This window comes from Elaeis guineensis, chromosome 2 (genome assembly GCF_000442705.2).
Source record: "Elaeis guineensis isolate ETL-2024a chromosome 2, EG11, whole genome shotgun sequence".
In the NCBI taxonomy this organism is placed as follows: domain Eukaryota; kingdom Viridiplantae; phylum Streptophyta; class Magnoliopsida; order Arecales; family Arecaceae; genus Elaeis; species Elaeis guineensis.
In genome coordinates, this window is record NC_025994.2 from 7,272,260 (window position 1) to 7,286,221 (window position 13,962).

Here is a 13,962-nt window from a genome sequence, read left to right on the forward strand (position 1 = left end):
AGTTATCTCGCCAAGATTTAGATATCGTTAAATCCAAATGTCAAAATACCCATTGCTAAGCTCCATTCTACCAACAAGAACGGATCTCTGCTCCCAAACTGTCTCCAGGCTTCCAATTATAACAGATTTGCCAAATTATGTGTCGCTATTCAACACTTAAGTAAAGTAACGCTACTACGCAACCAGCTCGATTTAGGGGTCTCAAGATGTATCCGATGGTCGAGCAAAAAGGGTCATAAAGAATTAGCCTCCAGTGTCTGTTTTTCCCCTGCTTTCTAATACAAGCCAATAGCTTCATTTTAAAAAATAAATAAAGAAATTATATATATATATATATATTTTTTTTTAATGGGCCTTCTGAAATCCTTCCAAAAGAATGATTATTGATTGGATCAGATTTACTATCAAATTTTTTACCCATTTACTATTATTTTTAAAATTATTTATCGAAATAATATTTTTTAAAAAATATTTATCAAACTACTGTCCATAAGAAAGTCGTCCTACGGTAGGACAACTTTAAGCGCCATCTGGACCCCCCTTCACGTCATGTGGGAGGGTGTGGGGTGGTGAGTCAGCCGATAATATCGGTGTTTGAGAAGATGACTTTTATAGTCGCCTTATGGAAGAGCGACTATAAAAATCGCCATTCCAACCGCCGACTCTTAAGGGACTTATCCAAAAAAATAAAACCCACGGTCGGCCCCTCTCTTCCCCGCGATAAACCAGTCGGTCTCCCCTCCTCCCGACGACACTCGGTTCCTCCTCCAACGACACTCGGTCCTTCCTCCTCCCTGCGACACTCGATCCCCCCTCCTCCCCACGCGATCTCTCCCTCTCGATCCCCTCCTCCCCGCGCGATCTCTCCCTCTCGGTCCCCCTCTCCTCCTCGCACGATCTCCGCCGCTCGGTGGCCCTCTCCTCGCCGTGCAATCTCTCCCTCTCGATCCCCCCTCTCCCCTGCGTGAACCCCACCGCTCCTCTCGATCCCCAACGCAAACGCCCCACCTCAATCCCCTACTGCCGTTCCCCTCCTCCTCTCCAGCGGCCCTCCCTCCTCTCGATGTGAGAACCCCGATTCTCTCCTCCTCTCCAGCGGCCCTCCCTCCTCTCGGCGTGAGAACCCCGATCCCCTCCTCCACCCTGGCATACCTCTTCGTACTGCAGCCGGCATTTCTCAAGGATAATTTTTTTTATTTTTTTTTAGTTTTTATGATTTATTATTTTATTTGAATTATAAATTTATTTTTATAATGGTTGGATGGTTGGGCCCAAAATCTGTTGCCCAACCATTAAGTTTATATTTTTTTAAAATTTTGCATTACATGAACCATAGATCCATCTTTTGATTAATGTACATATTCTAAAATATCTATACAATTATAGTTTTTTATATGGATGAAAGAATTATGTATATTGGTCAATTGATTGTCCAGTTTGGACAGTTTGAAAATTACAATTAGTTCTATAAGTAATTATGATAACCAACCGATGCACAATAAGGGCCGAAAGAAATTTCAGACAATATTTTTTTTTAGTTCTCCTCACACATTTTCATCCGTGTGGGGAGAACTAAGGAGAAATATTGTCGAAATTTTTTTCGGCCTTTATTGCACATCGGTTGATTACCATAATTACCTATAGAATTAATGCAATTCCTAAATGAAATAGGACCTAACTTTACCTAGTAACAGTAATAGAATATATTTATTAAAATTATTTGAAATATTAAGTACTTTCTTCTTAATGAACATCTGTTTATATGTTCATGCAGTTACTTCTCCTAATAATTTTCAACAAAATAGATTCAAGTCTTGTCACTGTTATCTTCCATTGGGATTGGAAGATCAGTCATAATGCTAACGGTGCATATTATGATAGTGGAAGGATTCGAATGACAACAGTAGATAGAAATGCAACATGTCTAGAACTTGTGCGAGTCTGCTATACTGTCACTAGATGGAATCCCAATCACTGTGGAGTTTCCTATGAGGTAGATTTTTGATGCATACCGTTGGATAGTATTTGGCTGTACCTATTGAAGATGATCAGAACACTAACATCATTTGAGCATCCCATCAGAGGGGGTTTTATGAGCTGTTGAAATTTTTATTGAGCCGGCAGCGGTAGGAGTGTCAGGTGGTGATGAACAGCATGTTAGTGTATCTCAAGCTGTATCTGTCCCACTTGTACAATTGGAGATGGGTGGTTCTCTATCTGATATAGCTCTAATGGCCGATGAAATTGGATATCAGTACGAAGGCACCCTTATATGTACCATTGGTGGATCAGCAGCATCCGCAACTAGTAGTCCTCAGTACATGGTAGGTACAGAGTTTGCATATTAATATTCATATAACACCACCGTATTTGATGATATGGGTGCCGATCCTAGTTATGTGGTAGCTACTGTGGAGCACGTGAAGCATGAATCTGATCCTGTATCACTTAATCAGCCGCATACAATACGTGCCGGAGTAGGAGGATTGGGAACTGTAATCGCTGAGACAACTTTATTTAAAAATGAAGCCGCTGTTAGTCATGATCCTAATATTATTGATGATGAAAATGAGGATATAATGATATAGAGTCTGATGGTAGTGATAGTGGAGAATCTAGTGCAGAAGAGGATATCCCACCACATGAGGCACCTCTTGTTCTTGAATTTGGGCTAGTTGATGCATCCGACGACGATAAGGCCGCATCCCATGAAGCTTTGCCAGAACATCCATTATTTGATGGGAATGAAGTTAAGAAAAGGAATGGTATTTGAGTCGAAAGAACAAGTCCAACGTATCGTGAAACAATATGCCATTTGTACCTATCATCCTTTCAAAGTCATCGATTGAGATAGAGTTAAATGGAGCATCGTGTGTAAACAATCTAATATTTGTAACTGGCATCTTCGTGCATTCCTTTGGAGGAGATGATCTTGAAGGAGGTGATGAAGCTAGTGCTTCGCTTGCTCCTCTTCTCCTATTTTCTTCACTCCTAGTTGCTTTTTGACGTTGGGGATGACGAAGAGAGCCATCAGGTTAAAGGTTAGCCGAAAGGAGATAGGAAGGAGGTTTTTGGTTTGAGAAGGAGATGGGAAGAAAGTTTTGGTTTGAGATTTATGATGTGAGTGGAGATGGTATGATGGTTGTGGAGACAGAGAGCTAGAAATTTTAAGGGAAAGAACAGGAAGTGGATATTCCGAACTAGTTCGGTGACTTGGGTCGGATCCAATGAATATAAAAGCAGTAGAAGGAAGGCGCTTAAAATTGGACCCAATATAGTGGATGTAGGTGCCTACATCTATATCTCTGTGTCCCTTTCTTTCTGTGTAACATCCCGAATGTAACACCTGCGCCTACATCAGGGATGTAAGTGCCTACATCCTCATGTAGGCGCCTACATCTGTGTCTTTGTGTCTCTTTTTTTATTTATATTTTTTTATTTTAAGTTAATATCTTCATTTATTTTATTCTTCATTAATTTTAAAATATAAATATAAATAAATAAATATCTTTTTATTTGGAATCAATAAAAATATCAAAAAAATTAAAATATTTAAGAATAAGAAGTCAAAGCTTGGGTTTATTTTAAATTTTTTTCAAATCTGAAATTTTTAAAACTTTCTTCTTTAGAAGAATAGGTTAAAGAGTCTTAAAATTTATTAAAAAATTTTTTGTGACTCACTAACATCCAAAGATCAATTATCGCTAATTTTGATTTCAAAAAATATATATTTTATATAGCCCTCCATAGATGCTAGTTTCCTGACTTAGAAAATTTTCAGGATCTATAACGGTAGATAGTCACAAATTGTGCCCAACTGGCTTCAACAAATTTTGGCAAGGTAATTTAATTCAAATTACTTTGATTGAATTATAAATTATTTTGAATTAAACTTATCTTGCCAAAATTTGTTGAAGCCAGTTGGCACAATTTGTAACCATCTGCTGTTACAGATTATGAAAATTTTTTAAGTTCTATATGGAAAGCTATATAAAATATGTATTTTCTTCAATCTAAAATTGACAGTAATTGATCCTTAGATATTAGTGAGTCACAAAATAATTATTAATAAATTTTATGATCTTTTAATCTATTTGTTCAAAAGTTTTAAAAGTTTCGGATTTAAAAAAAATTTGAACTAAAACTCAAATTTTAACTTCTTATTCTTAAGGATTTTATTTTTTCTGATATTTTTATTGATTTCGATATATTTGCTTATTTATATTTATATTTTAAAATTAATAAAAATAAAATAAATGAGAGTATTAACTTAAAATAAAGAAATATAAATAAGACACAGAAAGAAAGATGAAAAGCGGAGAGTCGCAATGTAAATATGACACAGAAAGAAAGACGAAAAGGGGAGAGTCACCGCATAGAAAGAAAGAAAGATATAGAAAAGGGAAGACATAGAAAAAGGGAAGACATAGAAAAGAAGAGAGTCGCCACACAGAAAAAAAAAATATAGAAAAAGGAAGACATTAACAAAAGGAAAGACATAGAAAAGGGAAGAGTTGCCACTAGAAAGAAAGACATAGAAAATGAGAGAATCGTCACACAAAAAGAAAGACGTAGAAAAGAATAAAAAAAAAAGGGAGAGTAGTCGCCACACAGAAAGAAAGATATAAAAAAGGAAAGACATAGAAAATGAGAGAGTCACTACACAAAAAGAAAAATATAGAAAAGGAGAGACTCACCACACAGAAAGAAAGACATAGAAAAGGAGAGAGTCGTCCTATCAAAGAGAAAGATATAGAAAAGGAAGAATCATCCTATCAAAAGATGACTTATAAAAGGAGAGTCACGACATAGAAAAGGAGAGAATCGTCCTATCAAAGAGCTACTTATAAAACCATCTTATCAAAAGCGACTCATTTCTCTCATCCATCTGCTCCAGCTGATGGTTAGGATGGTAGTTGGCAAAAAAAATTATTTTTTAAAAAATAATTTTTTTTTAAATAATTTTTTATAAATAATTTGAATTCGATATTATTTTGATAATTTTTTTTTAAATTAATCATAAATGAGTAAACAATTCTCTGGTAGGACATCAACATTTTTTCCGTGATCATCGGCCTCTCTGCCACTGGTTGGGATCCAGTGGGATCAGGTCTGGATCCACTCGAGCACCGCCAGCCTCACCAAGCCCACAGACCCCAGCTACCCCGCAGCTCATTATTGCCATGGCCGGTAGCTCACCACCCACAAAGTGCCGAACTAATTTTCTCGCGAGTCCACTTTCTTCACTTCTAAATACCCTACCTACCTCGTTAATGGAATCCATTCCATTTTTTCCCCAAGCACTTCCACTCCCCACTCACGTGCCGACGAAATAAAACTAAAACGAATAACCATATAAAAAAATCGCCGCTCAAATGCGCGTAGGATCGGCTGCCGACGGCGCTTCCCCATTGGCGGCGCTCGGTGCATCAACCAGACTTCTCCGTCCCCATTAAGAGAGAGAGAGAGAGAGAACAGAGGGAGAGAGCGAGAAGGTAGATTTTGTTGTTAATGGCGGGAGGCTCGGCGGCGTCGTTGGGGGGAGTGAGCCCTGGCTTGGTGAGGGCGGTCCTCTTGTTGATGGGGCTGGGACTCGCCGGGTATATAGTCGGGCCCCCTCTCTATTGGCACCTTGCCGAAGCCCTCGGCCGCTCCTCCGCCTGCTCCCCTTGCATCTGCGACTGCTCCTCCCAGCCCCTCCTGTCCATCCCCGAAGGTATTCGATCCGCTCTTGCTCGGATCTGAGATCTGATCTCGTCCTGCCGCGGATCTGGGGCATGCCTGTGGATAAAGATCGCGTCTTGCTTAGATCTTTCATTGTTTCTTTCCTTGTGTCGATCATTGAGTAACCGATGTCTGTCTTTCCTTTTATTTCCAGCGCTTGATTGTGATTAGCAGTCTACTGACTTGGATTTTGTGTTTCTGTTTGCAGAATTAAGCAATGTCTCGTTTACAGGTCAGTATATTTCTTTGCTCTTTGAGTTCTTTGGGATGTGATTTTGCTATTTTTGTGGATATGAAGTTTGATTTGATGCGTTTTTGTATTGAGTTTCGTATACCAATTTATGGTGCTAGTTGGGTTCAAATTCGTGTATTGGATTGGGAAGAAAGAGAACTAAGAGGGGAGTTCGACACTTTTTGAAGTTGCTTGTTGGGTATTCATAACTAACTTATTGGTAGCTAAATCTGTTGTTAATGTAGTAATAGTTCCATTAAATTCGTCTGGACTGTTTGAAACATTGTGCTGTGATTTTGCTTTCTATAGTTTCTGCATGGTTGGCTTTTAGATTGTCAATTTATGTTTCCTTTGTATTTAAAGTAATTAGTAAAATAGGGAAGAATGAAATCAATAAATGATAGCTTCCTGTACCTCTATCTCTTTATTTTCTTCCCTCTTCTCCCTACCTTCTTCCACTGTATTCTTTATCCTTTCTAATAAATTAGGGGGAAGGATTTCCTTCCTCCATTTACGCTGAGAAAAAAGGAATTAATACATGATGACACAATGGGCAAGATGAAACAAATACATGATAACTCTTTCTTAAATAATAGTAATTTCGATTCTTTTGTAGAGATTGTGAGAGAGAGAGAGAGAGAGAGCAATCACTTTTGCACCTGACAGATTTAAAGTTTAATAAAAAGGAACAAGAAAGGAATGTGTGTTCGATCTAATCCAAACTTTCCAAAGTCCCCACACAAAAACAATATCCACGACACCATGTTTAGCATTTCTCCTTGAGTTGGTCTAATACCTACTGAATGCACAGTATCTTGCTTGTACAAGTATTCATGTTTGTAAATTCGTTGTGCTTATCTATGTTACACGGTAATAGTGATTCATCAAAAAGTTTATTCTGTCATTTGATTTTCTTTTTTTATTCAAGGGGAATTGTGCTGACTAAATGATAATGAAAGGCCATCAAAAATTGCATTAGGTCGTCAAAATTTCTTTAGGTTTATAAAATTTAGACCAAAAATACTATATTTGTGCTACCTCAATTGCTTTTGGTGCTGTATTTTAGAACAAACAAAATATCTGTATTATAGGAAGAAGATTTCAACGAACCTGTCCCATATCTTCTCATGCATAACCTGAAATCTTTTTTTATCTATTCTTGGACATCCTAATAGTGAATTCCAAGAGAGTGCCGTAATATCATACACCCTATCAGACCTTTATGCTATTTGATTCTCTTGTTTTTATTAGAATATAAACTTCATCTATTAGTTATTCGTCCAATTGCATACTTCAACATTTCCAACCATCACTATTTACTCCTATATGTTGATCTTCAATCTTAAATTGCCGAGGCCACTTCTCAAGGCTAGCTAAGCATTGGAGAATCAAGCATCATATACTTTATGTAACTAAAACAAGAGTCTTCCAAATACAGTTCAGTGGGAATTGAAACATAAATAAGTCACTGATTTAAATGAGGGGAAAAGATTATCGTGGTCTAATCTTTTTATTATATTGGATATGTTATTGCTAAGGAATGAGGTGTAGGTAAAGCCATCTTTCATATGTTGTGTGGATTGATGACTGTAATCATCAAATATTTTTGAAAGCTAACATAGATTAGCAAGTTTTAGGAGGGTTAGAAATATTCTAAATTCTAATATTCAAAATTTTGTGTAATAAAGAGAATATCTTCATCTAAGATAAATGATGCAAAGATGGGTTGGGTAAGAGTAAAGGAGCGGATTAAAGGTAGCATTGGAGAAGAATGGATTATGGGTATGTCATACAGGTATAACTTATTAAGTACCGCCATATGTAGCAAAAATTTGCAGAGGACTTGGTCAAGACTCTTGATTTTGTCTATGTGTAAAAGACTGTATGACTGAAGAGAATATGGATGGTGATATGGGAAATGTGAAAGCTTGAATAAACAGAGTATGTAAACCTAGTTGCTAAAAAAGGAGATGATGTTCAGAAGGGCAGCTTCTAGTTTAGCAAAACAAGTCACCGGTGGTAATAGTTTTCCTTTATAGAAAAACCAAAATAGCTTTCAGCAACTTCATTAGATAATTCCTAGACTCTGTTACGACCCATAACAATACTTTGTTCTTTGAATATCTGCCAGTTATGACATATTCAGCTTTTTCCTTATTAACACAAGATTTTGTAATGATATATCTAAAATATGATTAAGAGGCAAGACTAATCCATTGAACATAGTGGATGATAAGTACATTAATTCTCATACGACTTTTCTTAATTTATTTCCTAGTTAATTACTTCCATTATTTTTAAACAAACCCTAGACCCTTTATTCTTAAACTTTGTTTTGTGTTGAATGCTTTTAGCCTTTTGATCCCTATGGACTCGACATCCTCACACTATTCTACTAAATAGTTGAATCGAAGTTAATTTTTATCTTTGGTTGCTCGCGACAAGCGATCAGTGGACTAAGTGAGAGCAGGAGCAGAAGCTGATTTGGGAGCTTATGGGCTGACGGTCAAGAGAGTGCCTTTGACAATCATATTTGGGATTCCAAAATATTGAGGAAAGGAACATGTTAGTGTACTAAGGAAGAATAATATAGGGTTTAATTGAAGATAAATATTAACAGTTGACGTCCAGTATATGCACCTGTATTAGGAAAGCAACATGTTGATGCACTAAAGAAGAATGATGCAGGGATCACATAGGTTTTGAGAATTCAGTGATGGTTCACATTGATTCTTAATCAGAAGTATGCTTTACAACACAATACTGTTATTGTTCATAAATGACTTTATGAAAAAAGCCATCAGGAAATCTACTTTTGGTAGCTTGAACTAAGTTATCAACTCAAGAGCTGGCTATGGGAACAATGTTGCAAGTGGGCCTATGAAGCCAAATCTTTTTTTCTTTCAAAAGTTTATATGTAAGCACTCCAGAAGTGTGTGCAAGAGTGAGTTTCTAGAGAGGTTTTGAAGTGGGTATTGTACTACTGGTAGAAGTTGAACTACTAAGGGTTTTTTTCTTTTTTTTTGATATTTTTACTCTCATCTTGTTGTATTGATCTTTGAAGAGGTACATAATAATCTGAAGAATATAGGTCAAATCATCTAGGTTCTTTTTGTATAATAGTAATTAACATGCATATATTGACTATGTTGCTGAAGGAGCATTTATGAATTGGGAGGGATTTTTGTGAATTGTGAGGTATTTTCAATTTCAGAGGAGGTTCTTAATGCGAATAAATATATAAACCATAGTCTATTTTTTCAGGATATGTGAAGAAAGCCTCCAATACATTGTTGATTTCTCACTTTTTCTCTCATGCTTTTTGTATGAAGCTTCATTGAAATGTATTTAATTAATGCTTTGATAATTGTTTTCCTCTGTTTATAATTAGTTCTTCCTGTAGTCATTACTCACTGGTAGAAGACTGATTTGCTGATCTCCATCTGATTGGAATACTTGATAGTTAAAATTGTGTAGTTCCTCTTTTTATTTTTAATTATCTAATATCAAGTGAGATGCACTTCTAGGACATTCTTCTCCCCTGTTGACTGCTTATGAATGACTTCAGTATAACTCCTTTAGTTCTTCAGTAAGCTCATCCTTTCTTTGAGGGCATCTTTTTGCTTCCTTCTGTTAACTAATTAACCTCTTTAACTGTTTCTCGAAAAAAATATCTTGCTTTTTCTCTTTGCCATGTTTTGTCTCTCTTACTTTTATCTTTGATATATTCTCTATTCCACTAATTCACTCAAATTCCCGTCAGAGTCTCAGTTAATTCTTCCAAGTACTTAGCCCTCCCCCCACATCCTGTGCCTTCTTTCTCATGTGCTCAAGTAAATTCTTTCACTGCTCCGAAGGTGGGAAAACTGGGTGTCTCCAATCAGGCTGATTATTCATTTTCTACAGTCATAATCCAACAATCTCCAAACACTGCCCCTGATCGCTGTATTAAGCTTCATTTGGTCTTCATTGAAACCAAACAATCACTTTTATCTGAATGAGCACTATCCCTTAGAAGGAATTTTTCTATCATGTTATGTCGATGTTCTCCACCATCAATTGAACTGTGATAATTTATTGGTATCTTCTGTGTGCGGCCCAGTTCTAGCTGCATCATCTATGAATTTGTCTATTTTAAGTGGCTGAGTATTAACAGTGCTGAATGTGGATGATTTGCATTGCTTGAGGGCTGTTTGATGAAGTATCTTGTTGATGCTTCATACTCAATATTGAATGGTACATTTATAGAAGAGAATTTGAAAAGGTGAACAATGTGACAATTTTTTTTTCGAGATGGGAAGAATTATTTAGGGATTTTTTTTTCATGCTTTGTTTATTTAATAATGTCTTCTTTTTTTGTTAGTTATTTTTAATCCGCATTGGTTGATTTGGATCTTCTTATGAGTCTTCTTGTTCCATCACATGGAAGGTAACAGAACTGTGTAAAAGTTGGACCCCATGATATCTGATAATTTCCAGAATGATCTGAACTTTAATTTTGAGATGATGCATGCCTTCTACTTAGTTTTAAATGCCTATTCGCTTCCCTGATATTTTGTATTGTTGGTTCTTCTCAAAGTAATGATGGGTTACAAAGTGCTATTTTAGGGCATTTGATCTGTTTCATGTATTTTACCTTCTTTTCTATTTTCACTTCGAACCATGATCTGCTTTTCTTTTTCCTGGCTAACAGTAAATTTACTGGTATTGATAAAACCATTAGTGCTGGAAAAAAATTAATGCCCTTAAATGCTGGTTGAAAGTCTTTAAAGTTATTTAAAGCACTTTCAGGGCATCACCTCATCCACATATCCTGTTAGGCAATCTTTTCTATTTTAAGGGCAAGAATTCAAACCATCAATTCAGGCATATATCTATGTCCTTGTGAAACTTCATGCACATCTCACAACCTCGTGCATGTAGAAGCTTGATAAAAAAAATACCTCACACAACAATTTTACGAGCACAGACTTCTTAACATAATGGCATTCTTATGATGTGTGAAACTTCATTAGTATATTTTTGTTTCCAAAACTTCTGCTTCATTATCCATGTCATTCCCAAACTGACGGCCATGGAATCCAAATACTTTCCCGCAGATTGTGCAAAACGTGACCCTGAGGTCAGTGAAGAAATGGATAAGAATTTTACAGACCTCCTTTCAGAGGAATTGAAGCTAAGAGAAGAAGAGGCAACAGAAGCACATCATCACGCTGATGCGACATTGCTCGAGGCCAAAAAATTGGCATCGCAGTATCAAAAGGAAGCTGACAAGTGCAGTTCAGGAATGGATACCTGTGAGGAAGCAAGAGAAAGAGCAGAGAATGCACTGTTAGAACAAAAGAGATTGACTGCAATGTGGGAAATGAGGGCTCGGCAACGAGGATGGAAATTAGGGAGCGCCAAGTCTCGATGAGAAATTTGTTGTTCAGTGCAGACTTTGATTATGGAACATAATGCACAAGATTTAGTAAAAGAAATCAGCTGGAGTTCTTCGTGAGGTTGCTTCTCGAAGAGGGCAGCACTAATGAGGAATTGGTTGTTGGATATCGCTCATTGGAGTAGGATCTGCAACATCCTTTTTCTCAATATTGTTTGTTATAAATAGTGGAATGGTATTTTGATGCCTGATGGAAGCTTGTTTGTGCCTGATGAGGCCTATGGTGTAATTCACGTTTGGCTCTCATCTGCTTACATTGTATTGGTTAAGAAGACAGACTTTCCAATTGAAATCATGAAATAATTTTCAGTTAGCTGTCTTGTGCTCCTATCCTGGAACTATTGATCTGCTTGAGTTAATGAGTTGCATCTTCATGTCCATGCCTTGGTTTGGTTTGTGCATATAATCCATAATGCAAACCGTAGCAACAGACTAGAATTTTCAGACAGAAGGAACTATGGCCACAAAAACCACGTAAATTGGGGAACTCTGTCTGGTAGATATCTGAAATGCCATGTGGCTCCAGCAATAGCCCTGTCTCAACAAATTTTTCGGTGTCTTGGCTAGAGGTGTGAAGTCTTGTGAATAAGCGGTCCTCTCTACACCTCCAGGGGATCAGCTGCTGATGCAGATGGGCATCAGATATGGTGCATCTGATTGATACAAGGTCAGCAGTATTGGAATTTGTATTGGTTGTCTCGTGGTAAAGTGTGGTGCCGTGCTGTGCCAACTCGCGAACAAAGGGAAGCCAGATAGGGAGGGAGAGAGGGAGAAGGAAAGAGAAGAAGAGAGAGGGGCCTAGAGAGGGAGAGGTCTTTTGGCCCCCCTCTCCTCTGGCCACAGTATAATGAAGAGATGAAAAGAGAGTAAGAGGGAGGGAGGAAGGGAGAGGGAGTGTTTTGGAGACCCCTCTCCTCTAACCATGATGTAATAGGGCGGAGCCTCTATTTCAAATGAAATAGGGCTCGCGCCTCCTTTTTTTTTTTTTTTTTTTTTGAATTTTTTTTTTAAAAGGACTGTGGCATAACATAATAGGAGTTTTCAAATGAAGTAGGAGCTTCACTCTTATTATTAAGGCCGTCAAAATGGACTTCATCCACAGGGCCGGTCCTGCTCAACCCCTGTAAATGGAATGGGCTGGACTGCCATACGAGTAGCTCAAATAACAACCGGATCTATTTGGCCCGTCCATATCAGTCCAAGAGCTGATATGGGTTGGGCCGGGCCAGCTCAGGTGGGCCATGAAAATTAAAAAAAATAAAAAAATTTATTACTATTAGTTTTTATAATTTATACATTTATTAGGAGGCTGGGAGCTTGAGACGGTGGAATAGGATCTAAGTTTTTTAATTCGATTCCTGAATCCCAACCGCTGCCCACATCGCGGCTGCCACCGCCCGCTGCCCCCACATCGCGGCTCGGCCCATAAGGTCCACATCGCGGCAGCAGACCTAAGTTTTTCTCTCTCTCTTCTTCTCTTTTCTTCTCTCTCTCTCTTTCTATTGTCAGCTTCTCAAATTAAGGGGCAAAACTGAGCCAGTTCATCTCTTGTACGGCTTGGTGTGCTCTTAATCGGACAATTTGGATGGTGACACTATATATGATCCTACATATGATAAGGTGCAATTCACAAGGGACTGTTGGAAAAGCCTCTATCCATGCACCCATCGTCATCTTCAGGCCAGAAACTCATATAGATTCCAACCAATTGCATTCTTTGCTAATTTGTGGGCATGAATGCCGATCAAATTTGATGACTTATAGTATTTAGGTCCACCTGACAAATTTTTTTTTTTTGTTGGTGCTATCAGGGTTATGTAACTATGGACCAACTTGAGATTGCTTCTGGTTTCAAGGATCCCCAAATATTCCTGGTGTAGTAACCAAATGCATATAAAAGTAAATAGTATAACGGACCGAGTCCTTTGCCTTTTGGGTGATGTCAATTCCACGTAGGATGTCGTGGTTTATGAAGGGAACAATCATCAGGTAATGACTTAATAAATGTTACAGAAACTAGGAATAAGCAGGCTTGAAACACCACCTGACTCCAGTTTTAAAAATCCCACCAACTCTGGATGCAACATCAGTGACCTTTTTCGTAGTTTAATCACCTGAAGCTGTAAAAGCCAAACACAACATCTGTGCCAACTTCTTTGGCCTTTCTACTTGTTAGCGACAGTAATTTTGCAGCATTTCCTATTGGTGGTATGTCACTGACCTTTTGGGTTATATAACCTTTTATTCGTCAATCATATGTTTTTCCCAGCAGTTAATTGCTAGATTGCTAACAATATTTTGCGTTTTCTGTGAAAAATAAGAGGCATTTCTATTTACTTATGCACCAGCCAGCCAATCAACCAATCACCTTCTCTGTGCCATACGTGGTCAGTCAGAGCACCACCAAGTCTCAAGTGCAGTCCATCTTTCCTTTTCTTCGACAAAAATGATGCATGACTACCTTTGTTTCCATCTGGCTCTTAATCTGAATAACTCCTTTAGTCCAAAAATCTGCTGTAATTGCATCAGTAGCACGTACTGGGGGACCAATAATCTGAAAAACTCA

At 37.7% G+C, this 13,962-nt stretch overlaps 1 protein-coding gene across 1 annotated transcript; it reads left to right on the forward strand.

The window, feature by feature from the left end:
• Positions 1-5,244: 5,244 nt before the first annotated feature.
• LOC105060459 (uncharacterized) lies at positions 5,245-11,709 on the forward strand. The gene is made up of 3 exons (XM_010944180.4): positions 5,245-5,716; positions 5,933-5,956; positions 11,056-11,709. The coding sequence occupies exons 1-3, from the start codon at positions 5,512-5,514 to the stop codon at positions 11,370-11,372; spliced, it is 546 nt and encodes a 181-aa protein (XP_010942482.1). The 5' UTR covers positions 5,245-5,511; the 3' UTR covers positions 11,373-11,709.
• Positions 11,710-13,962: the final 2,253 nt, after the last annotated feature.